This window comes from Embiotoca jacksoni, unplaced genomic scaffold, assembly GCF_022577435.1.
Source record: "Embiotoca jacksoni isolate LCO1_2020_lvr unplaced genomic scaffold, fEmbJac1.0.p SCAF_1, whole genome shotgun sequence".
NCBI classification, from domain to species: Eukaryota; Metazoa; Chordata; class Actinopteri; family Embiotocidae; genus Embiotoca; species Embiotoca jacksoni.
The window spans coordinates 9,834,167-9,854,963 of NW_027185229.1; the positions used below are offsets into that span (position 1 = coordinate 9,834,167).

A 20,797-nucleotide genomic window follows, 5' to 3' on the forward strand; every position below is an offset into this window, starting at 1 on the left:
GGCATGTAAATTATTTTTTCTGTATCAGAAGTACTTACAGTAAGCCAGGCCTAAATACATAAACACAAAGTACAAAGCTTATGATATTAACTCATGAAGTGCACAGGAACTCAGGAATTCCTCCAACCAAGCTCACTAACTGATCATCATTTTTGACCCTGCACCAGCCGTCGAGACCTTGAGATCGAAAGGCCAATCGTAGGTCTGAATGAGGACACAGTCAACACATTAACGTAGGTTTTAACACCAAGATGATGCAAATATGCAAGTGCTTCATGAGTGCTTCGTGGGATTTAAGGTATTTCCTCCGTATCTCTTCCAGGTGCCCTGCTTTGCTGGTGGTTGGTGACACATCACCTGCTGTTGAGGCTGTGGTGAGTTACATTCCATCGTCACAGCAAACTAAGAAGCTCCAGAAAAGATTTGTTTCACCAAAGAGCTGCATTTATTTATCTTGTCCTTCCCCACAGTATTTACCTCTCTTTGATGTTTCAGGTGGAGTGCAATTCCAGGTTAAATCCCACCAAGACTACGTTGCTTAAGGTGAAGCTCACGCAGTACATTTTCTAACGTGTAAAATAAATGATTCTTCATGTATTAACTGTGAAAAGATTTGTTCATGAGACTGATATTATCCTCTCAGATGGCTGATTGTGGAGGCTTGCCGCAGGTTGTGCAGGTAGGTTTTCATCTCTTAAAAAAAAAACATGCAATCTCCCAATTTTTGTCAAAATGATCTTTTAAGTTTTATTTCATATCTTCACAGCCAGGGAAGCTTGCTGAGGCATTCAAGTACTTTGTTCAGGGCATGGGCTACAGTAAGTACGCACGTCTTTTATTTTTTTTGTGGCTAAAGAGGAAAAAAAACATCTAAATATGTTATGAAACTATTTTAAACTGCTGGATTCCATCATCAGGGTCCAAAAATTGTTTACAGACCAACACTTGTCTGGGTTGACGTCTTTGTGGTCCAGCTCTGCCCCTGTTCGTCGCTGAATTTCCTGTTGACGTGAGCGCAATAACAAAAGTTACTTAAATGAGGATTGTTTTCAATGCAGCCTCGTATGAGCTGTTGCTAAACACCCCTGCTGATGGGGTTTGGACTGCGGCCAGCAGTGCATGAAAAGGAGCCGTTTTTTTTTTGTTTTTTTTTTTGTCAGCCTGGTCACGGAGAGGCAGCCTGCCTATGCGCAGCTCAATGGATTCTAATACTATTTCCTCTCTGCTCTTTGCAGTGTGTGGTACCCACAACCCTCAGTAGGTGAGGTGTAAGTGCTTCCAGCATGACTGAAATGACAGCGGCACTCGGTGTGCTGAATAGCAATTCGCTTCCTGTTCATTTCAGAGTGGGCGTCAAAAATTACCCCCTATTTTTTTAAGGTTGTTTTTCCTGCCTGGTGTGCTTTTCTTTTCTCTCCAGAACTGTTTAATGATGCAGTCTCTTTCAAGAGAGACTCGAAATGCATAGTTAAACAGGCCTCCCTGTAAAGAAAGAAACCAAGGTTTCTGTCAGGCCATACTGACTTGCTGTGCACCAAAAAGACTCTGAAGACACGAATGTGGGTTTTCTGTACAGATGACCCCTCTCTCTCTCTCTCTCTCTCTCTCTCTCTCTCTCTCTCTCTCCCTCTCTCTCTCTCTGTGTGTGTGTCTCTGTCTCTTTAATGGCAGTTCTCTTTTTGCTCTCTCTCGTTCCCAAACTCTTCTCTGTTGGAGGCACCCTCGGGTGTAGTCAGTGTGCCAGTGCCTCAGTGTTGCTTTAAAGGCCACCGAGTCCCCCTATTGAGCAAATGCCACTGCAGGATTAGAGCAGATTAAAAAGAGTGTTTTCATGCAGAGAAAGTGTGGAAAATAAATCTCAACACCTCAGCATGTTTCTGAAAGCTGCTTTTCTCTCATTAACACGTCGCCACAGTGTGAAACGCAAAGAGGACAGGAAATAAGCACTATAGTGTGTACACATTCCACTATTTCTCTCCTGTCATTGGTAGCAAGCAGCTATTTGTCTTCAGTGACCACCAAGCTGTGACAAAACCTCTGTTTTAATCAGAAAGGTGGGATAAAGCAACACAACATCTACCTGTTCAACACGTCTCCCTTTCTCCTTTCTTTCCTTCTTTAATGATTGCTTGCAGTTCCGTACGTTCTTCTCAGTCACCTGAGCAACGAATCAGGTACCAGATTCATGAGCAGCTGCCAGACTAGGAGGCTTTGAACCCGATGGCCTCGCAACACTCTAGAGTGGATGAATGTCAGTGTATGCAGACGTTTCTCCAGAGAGCACTGTTTGATATTTGGAACAGCAGCTCAGGATGGTGGATACTGTTTGTTTTATACACAGCGAGATCCCCTCTGCATACTCTGAACACATTCGTCTCCCTGCAGCGGTTTTAGTTTCTGCTCTTAGCATGGATTCTGTCTTCAGTGTTGCTGCATGACCTGCTGGTGTTGCTTCCTGTCAGTTCAGTTGAATGCTGCACCCGCTGTTGTGTTATAGTCCTAATTTCCTCCAGCGGACACATTTAGCGATTTTTCTGTCACACATTTCTTTAATTTGACGTGTCTCCGTATGTTTGCATGGTAAGCACTTTTATTTTTCTGTGGTCGGATCTGTATTCCCGCACCGCACCGAGTCTGTGCGCTGTGTGAGCGGAATATTAATGCGTGTTTGTCCATTTCAGTGCCGTCAGCAGGAATGACTCGTCTGGCTCGCTCACGTACCACCTCCTCTTCCAGCATCACCTCCATGGACAGCAGTCGCAGCCGCAACAACCTCAACAGCCTGCTGGAGGGCAGCGCCACCGGGGCCCTGGACAGCCAGGCCAGGCCCCAGACCATGGAGGTCTCCTGCTAAACCCCACCCTGCCCCTGCACTCTCCCATAGTAACTTATGTGCCCTCTCCCCCTCTCCCCTCCCTCTCTCTTTCTCTCTCTCATCCCTCTTCTAAGCAACTCAATGCTCGGAGGATCTGTAATGACCTATGTGATTAGAAAGGAGGATGTAATAAATATATTAACAGATGCATATTATAAGATATTATATTAAATACACCGTCAAAGTCACATTCCTACCAGAAACCATAACTACATTCAGATGTGTTGTATATTGAAATGGTTCTATGACCAACTGTCCAACCATGTATTTATTTTTTTCACATTGTCTTTATTTTTCATGTGTTCACACAACATAGAAAATCATTCATGTGTTCAAAATAACTGGACTACATTGATTGAGTCATTGTAGCTTTGTTTTTTATTTTCAAACTTGCTGCCTTGCGAATTAGTCACAAAGTAGACATAGGGATCACTAAATCTACTGGTGCTGCAGAAGTAGGATGGCAGTACATCCAGTATTTACAGTCATGCAAGGTAAAATATTGTGAATGTTACACAGAAGTAGCGTTGCATACCGTAGCACAAGAAAAACAAAGTCAAATCCTTGTAGAGAGCTGTTTGTGAAAGAACATTCAGTGGTGTCTCACTTCACAGTGCATTCACTTGGACTCTTTTCATAATCAAACACACTGTCTCCTTCTTCTTCCTGCTTTGTGTTGCTGTTTTTGTTATGTCTGTGATGTTTTATTAACCTTTAACCAAGTGGGATTTGTTGTGAAAAGTATGAGGCCCTTCACTAAGGGGCCAAGCAGAGCTTCTCACTGTCTGCTGATTCAGCTCATTTATATTACTACTGAATAAAGCTACAAGATGAAAACATGGCTGATGTTTTAATTTGTCACCACATTGCCAAAAATGCTAAGTGCAAGTAATCAACAAGTGTTATAAATGTGGTTGAATGAAAGGAAAAGGACATCGAGCACGTTTTTATCTCCTGTTAGTGGAAAAGTAAAGTGACTGTGGTGAGTTACTTTCCAACCACACTTGTTCTTGTTTCCTTTACAGAGTGACGAGCACTGCTGTTGTCACGGATGAGGCTCTATATTTAGCACACATTAACAACAACTCAAGCTGCTCTGCAAATGAGATATGACTAACTTCCAACTTAAAAGGTGTACAGATTGGAGTGGGAATACAGTGTTCATGTTGCCGTCCTATCGCCCACTGAGGCTTCTCTTACAGTATCAGTCTGGGGGTCTCTGTTGTGAAGCACTAAAATGTGTCCTAATTGATGGCAAAGAGAAATGAACCTCTCACCAAGTAGTTAGAGGGGTGGACACAGTACGAGCTGGACAGTAGCCTATAATGTCATGCCATGCAACAACCCTGTAGTCACTGTTATTTGCTCAGTATTCGTTGGTATTTGTGCCTTTACTGAGAACATACTATGTGAAATGATTTAACATGATGCACCTCTATTTAATTACATTCCAATCAAAAAAACTCCCCATGACATGTTATAACATGTTGTCACGGATGAGGCTCTATATTTAGCACACATTAACAACAACTCAAGCTGCTCTGCAAATGAGATATGACTAACTTCCAACTTAAAAGGTGTACAGATTGGAGTGGGAATACAGATATAACTCAGATATGTTATAACTCATTACAAATAGGAAATTGGCAGTGTTTGGTGAAGTCATTTGGAAAACGTAAAGATTTGCCACAGTGATATGGTATTACTTAATTTCTGATTAGAAGAAAAAAAGTTCTTTCCATCTTTGCTAACAGATGTGTACGAATCAGATCTGTTCCAGTTTAAATGTTTCCATTCATACCAGAGTTGCTCTTTTACTTCACAAGATGTTCACAGGACATCTGATTAAAGCCTGGAAACCAGAGAGGTCTAATATTTGTTTATCTCGATCTTAGTTACGGCAGAAACAAAAACACAGTTGTACAGTTTCTTTCTTTCACCTCCCATGTACTTAAATTAATATGTGTGAGGGTTGCACAGTCGTCACTGAATCAATGACCTTTTCACACCCAGATGTTTTACATTAGGAAGTTATAGTGCTGCACTACAGTTCTGGTTCATTGACTCTACAGTGTCAGCAGCTCGATGGAAGAACCTGAATGCTGATAAATCATGACAGGATTGGGCTGGCAGGGGAATCTTTGTAAACGCTTTGTATCTGATGTGAATATTTTACCATGAAAGACAATAATGTAGTGCAGCACGGGAATGACAAGGAAAATCGAAAGGCAGAAACATGGAGATTTTCCAGTGTAATAATCAATTTTAAATGAACTGTCACTATGAAATGATGTCACCGCTTCAACCCACAGCATTGCATGTACATTGTGTATGTTAATGCTGCTTACGTACACATAGAGCTCATTCTGTACATAAATGATGCACCATTAACTGCATTTGAAAACTGTCTGCATCACAGAGATCAACACAAGATGTTCTGGGTCAGGATGGCAGTTATGAGTGTCACAGGAAACTGCAGCTGGGTGACAAACATAAAGGCCGGGCTTTCTCTCTTCAGTCAGCTCACACTATAAACAGCTGCGAAAACACAGCAGTCTTCATGGGAACAGATCAGAGGAGGGAACACAGTCATTCTGATTGATCAGCAGGCCTGAATGGGAACTTGAGCATACACATATATACCATGTATGATTGTGTGTGCTGAAGGCAGACGAGCGCTTTTCATTAAGAAGACTTGGAACTGACTTGTTGGTCTGAGAAGAATCTGTCTCACCACTTGTTGTTTTGAATACAATTGGAGGAGGTGAGTAAATGACTTGCTTTTCTGTCTTCCTTTTTTATTGGCTTTAACCTCCAGGATATTACAAACAATATGGCTGAATGCTTTTATCATTTAAAATATCAATTGTTTTCACTCAGCAGTGTTTATAAACTCTTTGTCAGTGGTTTATATTTTTTTTGGAGATAATTTTGGATATTTTATCACTTTGCTGCTGTCAGCAAAAAAAGTAGACTTCATCATAAGAATAAAATCAGATCTTTCTACTCTCATGAGAAGTTGACCTTATTCCTTTCTTACATGTTGCATGGAAATGTAACACAGGATATCGATGGCTCTTGTGGTTCAGCGCCTTCCTGTATCATCTAGGTTTTTGTTATCTGGTTACAACATAATTAACGGCTAGTTTCAATGTTGCCTAATACAATTGAAACGTGAATGCGAATTATTGAAAGCCTTTGAGTGCAGACCATTTTCTAATTGTGCTTTACCCCCACTCTCTCTTAAAGCCACAACAGACATTTCAAATCAGCAAAAAGAACATGGGAACTTGCCCCACCAGATGTGAATCCAACCTGACAGTGCTTGAAAATCCAGCTGAATCTGTGACACCAGGTAGGTTCAACCCTGAGATGTGAATACACAAAATAAAAGTGAAGAAAAGGTGACATGAAATATCTCCTCCTCTCTCTCTCTCTCTCTCTCAGCAGACCTCCAGGAAAGCATTATCATATCTCTTCATAACTACCCGTCATTTGGACAGACAGAATTGACCATGTACATTGGGGAGAGACTAACCATCATATCAGAGTATGTGTTACACGTCTTAATGTTTCACCTTCACCCGAGCTGTCTGCCAGGCAGATACAATAAGCCATGATTGCTCTCTCCTTTTTAATTAAACAGCGAAGGGGATTTCATGATGGTGAGATCCACTACGACGGGACATGAGACCTACATTCCCACCAACTATACAGCAAGGGTGACAGACAGGTGAGTTTTTTTCTCTAAATTACTCTGTGTGCGTCTAAGAGAAAACACAAGAGTATTTTGGGTTTTTTTTAGACAGAAGTAAGAAAGAAATGAAAGGGAGGAGGGGGGTTCCCTGAGAGGTGTGAGGAGTCTGTGTAGGTGAACTGTCTCTACCTCAGTGGAAAACAACATTTTTATCGTCTCCAGTGACATGATCAGCCTCTGCCTCCTGCATTTTCATCCTCCTCCAGTGGTAAATGTGCTTGATATTGTTTCAGTGGACTTTCCGAACTTCAAAACAAAAGCAAAATATATTTTTTTCATGATGACACTGTCTTATAGTCCCAAAGGTCTGAATATGGAAGTGTTCCTTTTTGTTCAGGTGGCTGTTCGCAGGCATTAGCAGGTACAGAGCAGAGGAGCTGCTCATGCAACCGAATAACCAGACTGGAGCCTTTTTGATCCGAGAGTCAGAGACAAACACAGGTCAGCCGGCTGTTTCCTATTTTTTTCATTGCAATATACATCATAACCGACTGGTGGTTTAAAGTAACCAATTATGTTCAAGTATTGCAATTTTGATGTATTTCTACTTAAGTAGGCTCAGATACTTTGTATTTATACTCCAATGGATTCCTGATAGGAATTTTAGTACAATACAATTATTTAACATCTGTAGTTAGTTGTAGGTGTTACTTTTGAAATATAATACATTTACAAAATACATTGATTTGGTAAAAAGATTAAACCACAACATAAAAATAACAAAGGAAAACAAAGTCTAGTTGACACTTTCACCACTGATCTCCCAATGCAATATTCAACTAAATCTTCTTTGAGCACCTAAATAGTTGAAATGCAACCTGTGCATTGATACAGCTCTATTAATAATCATATCATTTAATGTGTAAAAATGTATGTCACAGGGCCCGTTTTCTGCAGGACCAGTACTTTTACTTTCGAATGTGGGATTTGCATGTTACTGTAATGTACTGTAGTACTGATGTATGACCTGGATACATCTTTCACCACTGAGCACTAAATTGTAGCTTTCGAATACAAAATGACATTTAAAATATCATGTGTGGTGTGTGCTCATGAGACCACATCAATTCAATTTCAACTTTCTAAAGAAAACACGACATTGTAATAAGGAAGATCAGTGTTAATCAATTTAGGATTCATGGTGTGAATCGGGACCAACATATTATAACTGCAGCATCTGTGTGCCGTGCTGTCTTTAGATTGCTACTCGCTGTCTATCCTGAGGAGAACCAACTCATTGTCCCCGGACAGCGTGAAGCACTACCGCATCTCCCACCTCCAAAATGGCTGGGTCTACATATCTCCAGGCCTCACATTCCACTCCCTGCATCACCTGGTGGAATACTACTCAGGTTTGTTGTGAGGTTGTGACACTCTTTTCTTGCCTGAACACACCAATGCCTAAAAGAGTAATTGTGAAACTGCTGCCTTCTTTTACAGAGTCTGCCCATGGGTTGTGCTGTCAGCTGACAGTGCCGTGCTTCATTCAGGGTTTAAACAGTGCCATGCCCATTCCCACAACCAGCAGGAGGCCCACCATCAACTGGAAGGACATCAGCAGGTGTGGCAGACTCTCTAGCGCTTTGCTTCTACTGATGACTGCCACAAGATGTCACTCTTTTACTTTAGTTTGCAGCTCTAGTTGAGCACCTGGTGGCAGCACTGTCTAAGTGAAGCTTATCTTTTTCCGTCTTTTTTTTACACTTCGGAAGAAAGATTGTGATTCAACTCTGTAGTAATCTAAGAATCAGCGCTGAGTGAACTGGTGAGATGAGTGTGTGAGTAACACCAACAGATTCGCCAGCAGCAGATAAGCCTCTGGTTACACTGAGGTTTGTGAAAGGTGTGATTGTGTAAAACCTGCAAACGCATAGCAGGATATTAAGGTTGAAAAATAAAGCCTGCAACTGATTCAGTTATTGAATACTCTCCAACTTCTGCTCATGTTATACACCAGTACAAATATTTCTCAACATATCATTCATGTTTTGGACAAATTGCAACACTTTCTTATCACTTTACATTGAAATATTAAATTTTGTTTTCCTCTTTAGATCAATGATCTTCAGGAGGAAGAGGTCAGGGTCAGACAACTCTCTGGTCAGTGAGGGGCTCAGGGACGCCATCAGCTCCTACCTCCAAATGACAGAGGGTGGCGATGACAGCTGGGACACTTGAGGAAAGACAGTGGGTCAGTCAGAGAGAATGAAGTCAGACAGATGGAGAGGAGTCAGATGCTGTCCTGTGTCAGCTGCATTTTAACCGAGCCACTGGAAGAAGTCGTCTGCACGCCCGAATGTAGTTTCTGTGGACTGCCCAGGAAGAGCAGGAGGGCTGGGACACTATGTTCGAGGATGTGACAAAATGTACCAGCTAGAGGACTGTTTGTGTGTGTGGGCGAGTCCAAAGAGGCACACAGAGGGAGCAAATTGAAAGTCAATGAATTATTTGATTTCAAAAGTTGAATGTCTCTTTTAATTTATAACCTAATGTCTACATGCAGTTTTGAATGTAATAATATATGTTAATATTATTGTAATATGATTTTCATCATGGTTATGTTATTGGAATCCAATAAAATATGCTGGGCTATGTGATAAATGAGCAACACACAAATTCAAGAGAGTCTGGCCTGTAAATTTTTTTTTTTTTTTTTTTTGGAATTAAAATGGATGTTATAGTAAAAAAATAAATAAATAAGAAATTTAAAAAAAATAAATAAAACCATATAAGCTACTTGATTATTGCGGAGTCTGCTCCTCTGCCAGCAGATGCCGCCTAATTACCTCCAATAATTCATCAAAGCCTTCCACTTCCTGCCCGAACAGTTTCAGTTCAGGAAGAAGAAATAATGGCGACGCTTCTGGGGTCCGAGTCCCCTTGTACTGGAGGAAAACGAAGAAATTGCAGCAGCAATATCGTCACAAAGTTCACGGCCGGTAAAATTACTGGCCAAGGTTTCAGCCGAGGGACGCAGGTAAGAGAAAAGATGCATGTTTCGACCGTGAACACGTCCGAAAGTTGCTCGACGGAGACCGGGGACTTGCGCTGGGGACGAAGCCGAGAACGAAGACGTTTTCCCGGATACTTAACTGGCAACGGAGTCGGGCCCTTGTCAGCTAGGGCTTACCAACTAGCTGAAACATTACGGGGTGTTTCCGAAACACGAATCTCATGTCCATTGACACAACTGGTCTTTGGAGACAAATAGTTGCCCGCTGACAAACTAAACAACGTTTTCACTCCGTTAAGTGTCTCAACAAAGCTCCGCTGGAAGTCGGTCTTTTGTTGTTAGCTTCCACGTTAGCTTAGCATTACAGGGCAGGTTAACTCTGCGTTATTTAAAAAAAACGCTTTGAAGTACAGTTTTTCGCATCAGAGCTTTTTTTTTGTTTGTTTGTTGTTTTGTTCATCGGAGTGTCGGGGTCACTGGAGAGCTGGTAGTTGTGTTTCAGGAGAGTTTCTGTCTCCTGATCAACTGCAGGTAACATTTGCTCATATTAGCAAACGGGTCGCTGAGCTGAGCGACTCAGGTGATGACGTAACGACACACTCACAATAACTGACGTTTCCATAAATGGAGACGTCACAACAGCTGTTTGAGCGAGTTAACGCGAGCTGGTTTATTTTTGTTTCCACTATTCGTGTAACTTTGAGCCACATATTTGTTGGGCTCGTGTGACTCCACAACGACGTCCACGTTGGCTGTTTTGATTCTCGTCATGTGACCGTCGCACCTGTCTCGGTATTTGCAAACATTAAGAGTCACCTGACGTCTGTCTCACCTTCTTGCACCTCATCTTTTCATTTGCCGTGCTGATTAAAAAAAACAAACCCCATGTGTTCCTTTTGCACGTGTTTTATTTTTTTTGTTTCTGTTACCTTCCTACCTGCTAAAACACGTTTTCACAGACTGTTATAAAAACAGTTGTGGTAACACACATTACATCTGGTCAGTGCTGCTGACACGCCACATGTCATTCATGAAAGGTTTATAGAAGAGGAGGTAACTCCTCGGTTACTGCTGCAACAGATGTCGATATTATAATTATTAAACTTACAACGATAACGAGCTCACTGAAGCTTCTTGTTTTGTTTTGGGTGGGTTGCCTCTGATACCTGATTTATAGGAATTTTGTGTTTGAGTCTTCAGCTTCTGCAGTAAGAAGAGACAATATGAAATCTGAGTGTACTAATTAGTTTTTCGAGGTACATATTTTGTTAGAAGGAGGTTATGGTGTTTTGGTTTTTTTTTTAGATATTGCGCTAAACACCTGTTTAGGAAAATAAAATTAAAATTTTACAAAATGTTTTTCCTGCAGAAAAAAATACCCCACCCCGTTAGTTTTAGTGTAGTGTAAATGCACAGTGTCAGGAGATTCTGTTTTGACGAAAAGTCATGCAAGGTTGAGCAATTGTGGCATAATTTAATCACATGAAGTCGAGACGTGGCTGCCGGGTGTCATTTAAAAGATGGCTCACAGTATATCGTGGTCCTTGGGCCTTCTTTATGTATTAAACTATGTAGACACAATTTAAGAAAAGAACCACGATCTGAGACTGGGGTTTGTCAGACTGTTAAATATTTATACCATATATCTGCATATGTTTTATAGATACGTTATATGTTCACAGTGACTCGCACTGTGCTTTCCTTGAAATGTGCCACTGAGGCCATAATAAAGTCCGAAAACCTTTTTGATGTGCTCAAACAAATAACTGCATTTTTCTATGTGTATGTTGCAGTGTTTTAAGTTGCTTCTGTGTATGTGTGATAGCTGCCAGGAGGCCTGCTACAGGAGAGAGATAAACGTGCCAAGTGGCATGGCATCCCGACTCTGCTGCAGAAGCTCTACGAGAGCAGCCATCCCAACAGTGACCTCTCCCATGCCCACAGCTTTCTTAAGGTAGCCACACGGCACGCGTCCATCGAACAGGGAGACTGTGAGGTCTTAGCCACTCGTTGCTAAACGTCTCTCTGCGGGTCCTGAATGGTGGAAATGACGTGTGATCAATGCTCTTTGTCAGGTATTATCATCCCAGCTGTCCATGGAGGCCATGTCCTTTGTCACAGAGGACAGGAAGACCGCTCAGGAATCCACCTTCCCCAACACGCACACCTTTGACCTCTTTGGTGGAGTCGATGTAAGTTTGACTTTTCCAGAGACTGAAGCTCGGGGACACGGAGGTTTTATTTATTCTGGAGAATCCGTTGTCATGCGTAGCACAGCTTATACCGCCACAACGGAGAAATAAAAACATTACTGACTGCTCGTTTTTCTGTTTCCCTGAAGCTGCTTGTGGAGATCTTGATGAGACCCACACTAACTATGCAGAAGAAAAAACCCAAAAGTAAGTATGATGACATCACATCTGTACACGTGTCATCTTTTTGCAAAGTTAACAAATTTATTCATGATGAGAATTGATTTGAATTAGACTAACATCTGCGCCTCCTTTGCAACAGTGAATGATGACTTGGTCAAAGACTGCCTTAGTGTTCTCTACAACTGTTGTATATGTGTAAGTATCCCATTACATTTTTTTACATACCAGAAAATGTCAGAGTTGCATCGTACCTTCTCTCAAGTTTAGCACACATGTATAATTGGGACCATTTGCCTTTCTGTTTGTCTGTTTGAGTTATTGATGAAAATTGGCAGGACTTAATGAACGTGCACACTTTCTTCTTTCACGTCACAGACTGAGGGAGTCACAAAGAGCCTGGCAGCGAGGGATGACTTTGTTCTGTTTCTCTTCACCCTGATGACAAACAAGAAGACCTTCCTACAAACTGCTACGCTAATTGAAGATATTCTTGGAGTAAAAAAGGTCAGAGCTAAACTCGGAGTGAATCCTGAGTTTGTAAATACTTTTTATTCAGAAATGAGAAGTCTTTGTACTCATTTCCTAAAAATATGTCAAATTAGGTTTTAATACATCTCTTCTGAAAATAATAACATTTTAATCTTCACGGTGCTGATACCTTCATATTGTACATGTATCTGCTGCTTTTGTTGTCCAAGTACTAACTCCTCAAATAGCTAATGTGTCCCTAATGTTACCGTCATACCTTAATTTTAGTGTCCTACTGCCCTCGGATTTGATCATGATGTTCTTTTATATTTTAAAATGCATCTTACGATCTCTCCCCTCTGTATTGTGAAACAGAATTTATTCACCAGATTGCTCGGCGAACAGCAAAACTCTTGTAGCTTGTTTGCTTTTTCTTTTTTAACATTTTCCTAAACTCAGATTCATAGTTATTTGTGATTTTTAGTTGTATCACTAAGGACATATATAAAGGCCACAATCGATGAGTTCATTATTTTGCCAATTGTTGTGTGCTGCCGGTTTTGTACACAAAAAGACCAATTTGCAACATTTTTTTGTTTTTTATTCTTAAATCATTCTTTAGTGTTTATCCATAAATCTATTAAAGTAGATTAGTTTCACTTATGGTTGATTTTAAAACTTGTTTCTTGTGAAAATGCTGCGTGGCTTCGTTATGTCTGCGTCTGTTAACTGTACACCTGTTTTCATTTTTCAGGAGATGATCCAGTTGGAGGGAATCCCCAACCTATCAGGCCTGGTGCAAAGCTTTGACCAGCAACAGCTGGCCAACTTCTGTCGCATCCTGTCTGTCACCATCTCAGAACCTGATGTAGGAAATGATGACAAGCACACCCTGTTGGCCAAAAATGCCCAGCAGAAGCGCAATGCTAGCCCCTCACGGGCAGAGGTCAACCAGGGTAGGTGGTCTACATAACGTATTTAGTGCCATTGGAAAAGAACAGATCAGCAACTGAACTATGAAATGCTGTTTTCCAACAGTGACGCTCCTGAACATCCCTGGCTTCATCGAGCGGCTGTGTAAGCTGGCCACTAGAAAGGTATCTGAAGCCACAGGCGCTAACTTCCTGCAGGAGCTGGAGGACTGGTACACATGGCTGGATAATGCTCTGGTGCTCGACGCCCTCATGCAGATGGCTACTGAGGAAGCTGAACAAAGCAGTACAGGTGAGGCGATGGTCACATGTGATGCGGCTTCCACGTGTTGCTTAAATCCTGTGAGCTTTGATTGAGATCAAATCATTTTGTTTCTCACCTTCAGAGTCATCAGATGAGAGTTCTCTGGCCACCAGCCCTCTGAGACATCGACTGCCTCAGTCCATGAAGATTGTCCATGAGATCATGTATAAAGTGGAAGTGCTGTATGTGCTGTGTGTACTTCTTATGGGCCGCCAGAGGAACCAGGTACTTCCTTCTCTCCTTTTGAGTACAGCTGACGTGTTGGATCGAAGCAGAGTGAAACTGTGTTTTTCACCCCTGGACTGTGCCTCCTCACAGGTTCACAAGATGCTGGCTGAGTTCCGCCTCATCCCGGGTCTCAATAACCTGTTTGACAAGCTCATCTGGAGGAAATACACCGCTTCAAATCATGTGGTGCACGGCCAGAACGAGAACTGCGACTGTAGTCCAGTATGAACTTTTAACCCAATAGTCTATCAAGCAGCTGTCTTAGGACAATTGAATGAAATCTTTTAAATTTGAACAATAACCATCTACACACTTTTTTTCCCTCATCCTGCAGGAAATATCCTTTAAAATCCAGTTCCTGCGGCTGCTTCAGAGTTTCAGTGATCACCATGAGTAAGTGACCCTTAAATCAGTGACTTTCGATCGGACTTTTGCTTTAGGGTTTGTCGTTCATATTTTATTTTTTTTTCAATATGTTGTCTTTCAGGAACAAGTATCTCCTCCTGAATAGTCAGGAGCTGAATGAACTGAGTGCCATATCCATGAAGGCTAACATCCCAGAAGTGGAAGCTCTGGTCAACACAGACAGAAGTCTGGTGTGTGATGGGAAGAAGGGGCTCCTCACGCGCCTCCTCACCGTCATGAAGAGGGAGCCTCCCGACTCGTCTTTCAGGTCAGCATCATGTTGGTATTATTAAGTGTCGGCCCTCTTTAAGACCCCAAACGTGTTGTTGCTCCATGTTGGAGTCGCTGCTATTTTGTTTTACAAAGGTTGCTCGTGTAGTTTTGTTTCTTTGCCGATTACTTTTGTTACGTGTGTATTTATAGATTCTGGCAAGCGAGGGCAGTGGAAAGTTTTCTGAGAGGAGCCACATCCTATGCAGACCAAATGTTCCTCCTGAAGAGGGGACTACTCGAGGTAAAACTACAGATCGTTTTTCTCATGCCCTATTAAAGGGATCCACGTTGTTCAGAACTTTCCTTGATTTTGACTTGAATGAATGAGTGCTCGCTCTCTGCTTCCATCCCTCGACAGCACATCCTGTTCTGCATCATAGACAGCGGTTGTACATCTCGAGATGTCCTTCAGAGCTACTTTGACCTGCTTGGAGAGCTCATGAAGTTCAACATTGATGCCTTCAAAAGATTCAACAAATATGTCAACACTCCGGAGAAGGTAGAATTGTATTGTATTTTTTCATATAAAAATGTCTTGTATACTATAAAATATGCCTAAAACAAACAAATGTACAGCCATTTCCTAATTGTGGCTAGAGATCTAGTTTGATTTCTCTTTGTTTAGTTTCAGACTTTCCTGACGCAGATCAACAGCTCTCTGGTGGACTCGAACATGCTGGTGCGCTGCATCGTCCTGTCATTGGACCGCTTTGAGAGCCAGACTGAAGACGTCAAAGGTAAACGGGAATGGAAACCTTCCTTTATGAGTTTCTGTTAGATCATGAAAGGGTTAAAATACCGAGATCATTTTTCACCAGTACGATTTGGGTGTTCAGATGTTTGTTTACATGTTTGTGACTTTTATTTGGTTAAAGCACACTTCAAAACAATGGTTGCTGACATCATGAAAAATACTGTGATTTGTGCAAAGCACTGATTAAACACTCCTCCAGAAGTGACCATGTAAATTCACAAACTGCATGCGAGGTGTCGTGTAGTGTCAGGTCACACCTGCATGAATGTGTGACACGTAAGGTCCTACTTCCTTCAGTAGTTTCTGTTTGAAGTCCACTCTGAAACAAACCCGAACTGTACAGAAAAACCTGTAGCAAGTGCTATTAGCTGTTTGTTTGTTTTTTCTTTTTTGAATGACCTCTGCGTTGTGTGTTTTTTTTCCCCTCAGTGGTGGAGGTACTTTCAGAGTGCTGCTTGCTGTCGTACATGGCCAGAGTTGAGAACAGGCTGTCCTTCCTCTTCCGACTGATCAACATCATCAACGTGCAGACACTCACACAGGTCTGCTTTTATTTTCACTTCATCAAATATTTTCAGAGAAACTCACACATGTCAAGACTATCTTATTTTTATCAAGACTTTATCACGGTAAAGTTGACTTATCGTCAGATACGGTTAGCATTTTAACTGACTTCCAGTTGTGATGCAAACTCTTTCAGCACTGAAATCTTGCCGCATCATTCCCGTCTCTTTTTCCTGCAGGAGAACGTGAGCTGTTTAAACACCAGTTTGGTGATCTTGATGCTGGCCAGAAGAAAGGCTAAACTGCCCTTCTACCTCAACGCGCTGCGGGAGAAGGAGTACGCTGAGAAGTACCCGGGGTGCCTGCTCAACAACTTCCACAACCTGCTGCGCTTCTGGCAGCGCCACTACCTCAACAAGGACAAAGACAGCACCTGTCTGGAGAATGTGAGTAGCGGTCACTCTTTTCTGCACACAGTTGAAGCAGCAGTGAATATTTTCATTTCAAAGTCTTATCCAGCTGTGTCACAGGCAGCAAGTGAGAGTCCTCTCAGTATCTACCGTTTTTTTTTTTTTTTTTGTCCAGTGGCTTTTCTGGCACGCTTAGAAAAACAAGACTTTAAAGTGCTGTGTCACAGCAGTCGCACAGTGACAGGGCTGAAACACGACTGGTTTAGACTGCACGGGCTCAAGTGGGGGAAAAAAGCCTAAGACACAGATGATGGTAAAAATGCATGCAAGTTGTGTTCTTAAAGACTTTGTCAGGCATTTTGGGAAAGATGTAGACGGTTGTATGTCACACACCCTCTTCATGCAGAAGCTCAAATTAATGTACCTCCTTTTCCACCGAAGGAAGCAGATTTTGGTACCTTGGATATATTTATACCTCAGAAATATCCTTTCTCTCCTCTAACGTTATTGTTGAAGTGCTGCGGTCAGAAGCAACTGTTTAAGGCCAGTGGAGACTCAACAAATGATCCAATCTAATTCACATTTTCCTTATTTCTTCCAATATTCCCAATAATTTTGCCTCTCGAGAGAAAGCAGACGGGAACTCACTTCTTGATGTTTGTAGTTCCCAGACTTTGTCCTGGCAAAACTGTTTCCAGCTGGGAGTTCTTTCCCAGGATCTTCATGTGGAAAAGGGCCGTTGACTTTTGGTTTATTAATGTTGTATTATGCCATAAATATATACTACTCACACCGACACAGAGGAGAGATACCGAGAGAGAGAGAGAGAGTGCAGCGAAGAAATCCTCAGCTGGTGGAGTACCGTCGTGATATAATTGGAGCCTGCACTGTGTTTCTGCTCTGATTACACAGTAGAAATGTGATCACGGATCGTTCCCTTGTATATTTTAGCCTCAAAAATAGGCGTCGGGTCGGTTTCATAAATGACGCGAGGCGTCGGACGCAGCTGAGACGCGTGTCGGCGGGCAGCGTGGATGCTCTTCGTTCATTAACACGGACGCCAAAATGAAATCGGTATTGTTTTCCAGCTGTGTCGGTGAGGGGTCACCGTTAAACTTCACACTACCTGCTCGGCACCAAACGGATGACGGATGAAGTTTGTGTCCAGCTTATTAACACGGTGCAGCATTTAGCAGCTAAAGAGCTGGATATTTCCCTCGGGGGGGATGAACAGGACCCAAACAGAGCCAACAGGAGAGTGAACATATGACCCACATTCACTAAGAGGGAGTTGAGTGTCTGCTGGATGAGTAAACGCTGGACTCAATGTCAGCCATAACAACTTTAAAAGGTGAGGTCATTATTGTGTTTTTGCTTGTTCTGCTGCCCCCAAGTGGCAAAAAGAATATCATCAGAACGACGTATCATAAGATTTACAGGTAACCCAAAATCATTACACTGTTGTTTGGCGCAGGTAAGCACAAGGTTGATTCCTGTCACGGACGCTCACTGCTGATCCAGGAGACATCCAGGAGTGCAGCTCAGCCAAGCCGATTTCTCTGTTGAGCATCCAGACCTGTATAATATCTCAGTCTCTCACTCGCATAAAACGGCAATCTGGAAAAGTGTTGTCGCTCTCACTGCTCTCCTGTTTCTCTCTGCTCTCAGAGCTCCTGTATCCCCTTCAGCTACTGGAAGGAGACGGTGTCAGTGCTGCTGGGCTCAGACAGGACTTCTCTGTGTGCCATAGCGAGCTACATCGACGAGCCCTTCATGGATCTGGACAGAGACCTGCTGGAAGATTGACCTCCAGTGTGTGCACTCGGTGCGCCCGGGACGGGACGGGGCAGAAGGTCGCAGGGAGCACGGACACCTAAAGCTGGTGATGACTCCTCTGAGCTGAGCCATCCAGGCACTTTGTGACTACGTTCTGGATGTAAACACTCACCTGTTTGCTGTCTGTACCTTCGCATGGAGGCTGTCATCACAAACGTGAGCCGATAGGGAATTTGCCTGGCTGTCGCCCCCTCACTAAGTTACCATCCTCTTTTTGCAAGGAAGAGGAGGAAAACCTGTATGCCCTCCCCAGATTGGCCACACGGTATAACAGACAGTTAAGGGACCTTGACAAAATGGCACCTGCATTGGTTGTTTGCTTTAGGTGAAATTCAAATAGAGCCTTTTTATAACCTATACAAAATTCTATGAAAAAAAAAAAAAAAAAAAAGTATGTATGATTCAACAAATTATATGTTAGAAAAAAAAAATAATCTTTTCACATTGACTTGGTTTGGAAATGACCACAGGTTGAACTTTCACCCAGATGTGCAGGTCCATGGTATGTCACAGGGCTGTCAGGAGTCACCAGCCTCACTCTCGCACTACCTTCACGCTCTCCGTCGACTCCAAGCCTCTCCGCTGCCTGATCTGTGGGGAGAAACTCGTCACGTTGGGAGGTTTTTTTTTTTTTTTTGCAGGGGTCTTCTCTACAGAGCATTTTTTTAGTTAACCTGTCTCTGGGTCTGTTTTAATCGGTGGCTATTGTGGATTGGTGCTTTCTGGCTCTCCTCGGCACATTTAGGTAGCTTGAGGGCCTGCTGTTATGTTTCACATATCACAGAGTTCCTGTCACCCAAAACCATCCGTTCTGTTGTGGCGTCACACTCTTCGCCCCGGGGACTCGTCTTCTTTCCAGGTCGTTTTTGTTCATTTCTTGTTGTCTTGTTAAAAACAATGGCTTTTAGGTTTGGTTAAACTGTAGAATAAAACATTGCACAGACAAAGTGTTTTTATTGTTTATTATATTTTAACACATTTGTTCATTTAAAACCATCTTCATTCTGTACCAGACTTTGTATCCATATTGTGAGAGATGCTTTGGGAAGAGAATAAACTATGCAGGTGTTAGTGTTAAGTTAAGACTTTTTGTTCCAGCCCGCACTAAGTTTGTTTTCTGTGACCTTCAAGCTCAACATCATCAGCAGTGGATTGAACAGTCTGCCACTTTTCTTTTGATATCTGGCAAAAAATCTTTGGCTACGAGCTGAGAATGACCATCTTTGTCGTCGGTGGCTCTTTTTGCATGGCACGACTTGATCTTTAGGTCCGATGGAGAAGCAGTGAGTGCGGCCGTGTCGCTGATGTCCACCGCCTGAACGTGCTGCCGTTTTGTAGAAACGGAAGATGCAGAGCCGAACAGGTTATCAAAATTAAACGGACTGAACTCGAGATTAGTACAAATAAATCAGCTACCTCATCTTTTCTCCTGACACCGGACAGATCAAGCCACTTTTAGTGTATAGATTTACTCCTAGCATGTCATAATACATGTTCATGTGAATGTATAAGGGCATTTCTACAGTTGGGCCCCTGACGCCGTGCGTTAACTTGTGCTATGCCGCCTTGGGATGCAAACAGATACGTCCTTCTGAAGCCTTTTATTTGCTTTGGAGCTGATTAACTAGAAATGTCTTCTTGTTTTCTGGCTTTCATTCAGCATGTCTTAAATCTCTTGATCGGTGTGCATATACTTTAAATTACATCATTTTTTTATTTTTTTTTGTTGCTTTGCAGTGAAGTTGACACAAGTACACTTAACAAATGCTTCTCTTTACAAAGTCTCCGTTTCTTTTGTTGGATGCCCAAGAAAGTTTGCAATGGTGTCTTGAAAACACGTCATCCGCCACGGGATACTTCTGCAGTCGTGTTCTTTAGTGCTGATTGTGTCTTTGTCACTCTTCAGTCATCGTGGTGGAAGTCGGAGAGGCTATTGGTGTGATAGCATGAATGTCGTGAGCTCTTCGGAGCGACTGTATAAACAATCTCTTAACCACTTCTGTAGCTTTGTGATCTGAATTTCTGAGAGAGTGACCCCTCTGTATGATGCACAAGAGAACTGCTTCTCGACAGTTTCTGCTGTATGTGGTGTGACGCTCCTAGTAGGCCTTAGATTTCATTCCTTAGTTTGTATAGAAAATGGTGAAACGTTCTCCTACTGGCCAAGAACATGCTGCATAATATAACCCACTTTTTGACTTTTTATTTTAGACCCCTGCTATTTTGACTTCATGTAACATAACAGATTTATGTAACATTTTAGCATGATGAGGACATCATTAAACACATTTGAAAGCCGGTCCTAAACACACGTGTAAGATTCTTGACCGTGTGGTGCTTTCTCTGGTCAAATGTGATTGTATCTCGGCTCACCGGGATTGACAGCATTTGTAGTGTTTGTTGCAAAGAAGATTGAAGAGATGCTGGCAGTGGATCATGTGGTGTAAATTCTCGAATCATTTGAGGAAACGGCCCGTATATCTTTTATCTTTACTCTTCAGTCTTGATCTCTGTCTAACCCTAACTTTCAGAGAAAAGATTTACGTTTCAGTTTAACTCTCTACTATAACCACTCCTGTAACCAACTTTCACCCTCATGCTCCTCCTCTAATGCTAATATTTGACTTCATTTTCCTTATTTAACAGCTGTTTGTCAAAAATAATGATATAATAAATTCTTCTTTAGACTGTCTTTGTTGAATTGGATATCTTTATGGCATCAA

General features: G+C 42.2%; 3 protein-coding genes across 8 annotated transcripts in view; all 3 read left to right on the top strand.

Moving 5' to 3' along the window:
• Window positions 1–3,712, top strand: part of ndrg3a (ndrg family member 3a) — a 33,273-nt gene extending 29,561 nt beyond the window's left edge. For 3 of the 5 annotated variants that reach the window (XM_069156708.1, XM_069156793.1, XM_069156959.1), the window contains 7 exons: window positions 168–233; window positions 323–374; window positions 496–543; window positions 644–679; window positions 767–818; window positions 2,136–2,174; window positions 2,682–3,712. In XM_069156708.1, the coding sequence (XP_069012809.1) occupies window positions 168–233; window positions 323–374; window positions 496–543; window positions 644–679; window positions 767–818; window positions 2,136–2,174; window positions 2,682–2,854 (466 nt within the window). In that variant the 3' untranslated portion in view covers window positions 2,855–3,712. Of the gene's footprint in view, window positions 1–167; window positions 234–322; window positions 375–495; window positions 544–643; window positions 680–766; window positions 819–1,235; window positions 1,277–2,135; window positions 2,175–2,681 lie in introns of those variants that run through there. The other 2 variants (XM_069156885.1, XM_069157019.1) reach the window with 2 other exon arrangements.
• Window positions 3,713–5,442: 1,730 nt separating this feature from the next.
• On the top strand, window positions 5,443–9,277 carry sla2a (Src like adaptor 2a). 2 transcript variants are annotated; one of them, XM_069151608.1, is made up of 8 exons: window positions 5,443–5,639; window positions 6,125–6,230; window positions 6,323–6,425; window positions 6,522–6,608; window positions 6,970–7,073; window positions 7,832–7,984; window positions 8,073–8,193; window positions 8,687–9,277. In XM_069151608.1, exons 2-8 carry the CDS (start codon window positions 6,158–6,160, stop codon window positions 8,808–8,810), a joined length of 765 nt encoding a protein of 254 aa, XP_069007709.1. In that variant the 5' UTR covers window positions 5,443–5,639; window positions 6,125–6,157; the 3' UTR covers window positions 8,811–9,277. The 2 variants fall into 2 exon arrangements, with proteins under 2 accessions (XP_069007709.1, XP_069007716.1); XM_069151615.1 differs by having other exon boundaries at window positions 6,326–6,425.
• A 171-nt stretch (window positions 9,278–9,448) lies between these two features.
• On the top strand, window positions 9,449–20,766 carry trpc4apa (transient receptor potential cation channel, subfamily C, member 4 associated protein a). The gene is made up of 18 exons (XM_069157146.1): window positions 9,449–9,609; window positions 11,411–11,539; window positions 11,661–11,777; window positions 11,927–11,984; window positions 12,100–12,155; window positions 12,336–12,464; window positions 13,183–13,384; window positions 13,467–13,652; window positions 13,747–13,889; window positions 13,983–14,114; window positions 14,227–14,285; window positions 14,380–14,565; window positions 14,721–14,811; window positions 14,929–15,069; window positions 15,196–15,307; window positions 15,754–15,866; window positions 16,068–16,274; window positions 17,907–20,766. Exons 1-18 carry the CDS (start codon window positions 9,484–9,486, stop codon window positions 18,042–18,044), a joined length of 2,325 nt encoding a protein of 774 aa, XP_069013247.1. The 5' UTR covers window positions 9,449–9,483; the 3' UTR covers window positions 18,045–20,766.
• The last annotated feature ends 31 nt before the right edge of the window (window positions 20,767–20,797 follow it).

Excerpts from the sequence above, each read along its gene's own strand:
- sla2a (XM_069151608.1), top strand. The coding sequence starts at position 6,158 with ATGGGAACTTGCCCCACCAGATGTGAATCCAACCTGACAGTGCTTGAA. Across the intron at positions 6,231-6,322 it reads AGCTGAATCTGTGACACCAG|CAGACCTCCAGGAAAGCATT; the intron begins GTAGGTTCAACC and ends TCTCTCTCTCAG. Across the intron at positions 7,985-8,072 it reads CCTGGTGGAATACTACTCAG|AGTCTGCCCATGGGTTGTGC; the intron begins GTTTGTTGTGAG and ends CTTCTTTTACAG.
- trpc4apa (XM_069157146.1), top strand. The coding sequence starts at position 9,484 with ATGGCGACGCTTCTGGGGTCCGAGTCCCCTTGTACTGGAGGAAAACGA. Across the intron at positions 11,540-11,660 it reads ATGCCCACAGCTTTCTTAAG|GTATTATCATCCCAGCTGTC; the intron begins GTAGCCACACGG and ends GCTCTTTGTCAG. Across the intron at positions 16,275-17,906 it reads ACAGCACCTGTCTGGAGAAT|AGCTCCTGTATCCCCTTCAG; the intron begins GTGAGTAGCGGT and ends CTCTGCTCTCAG.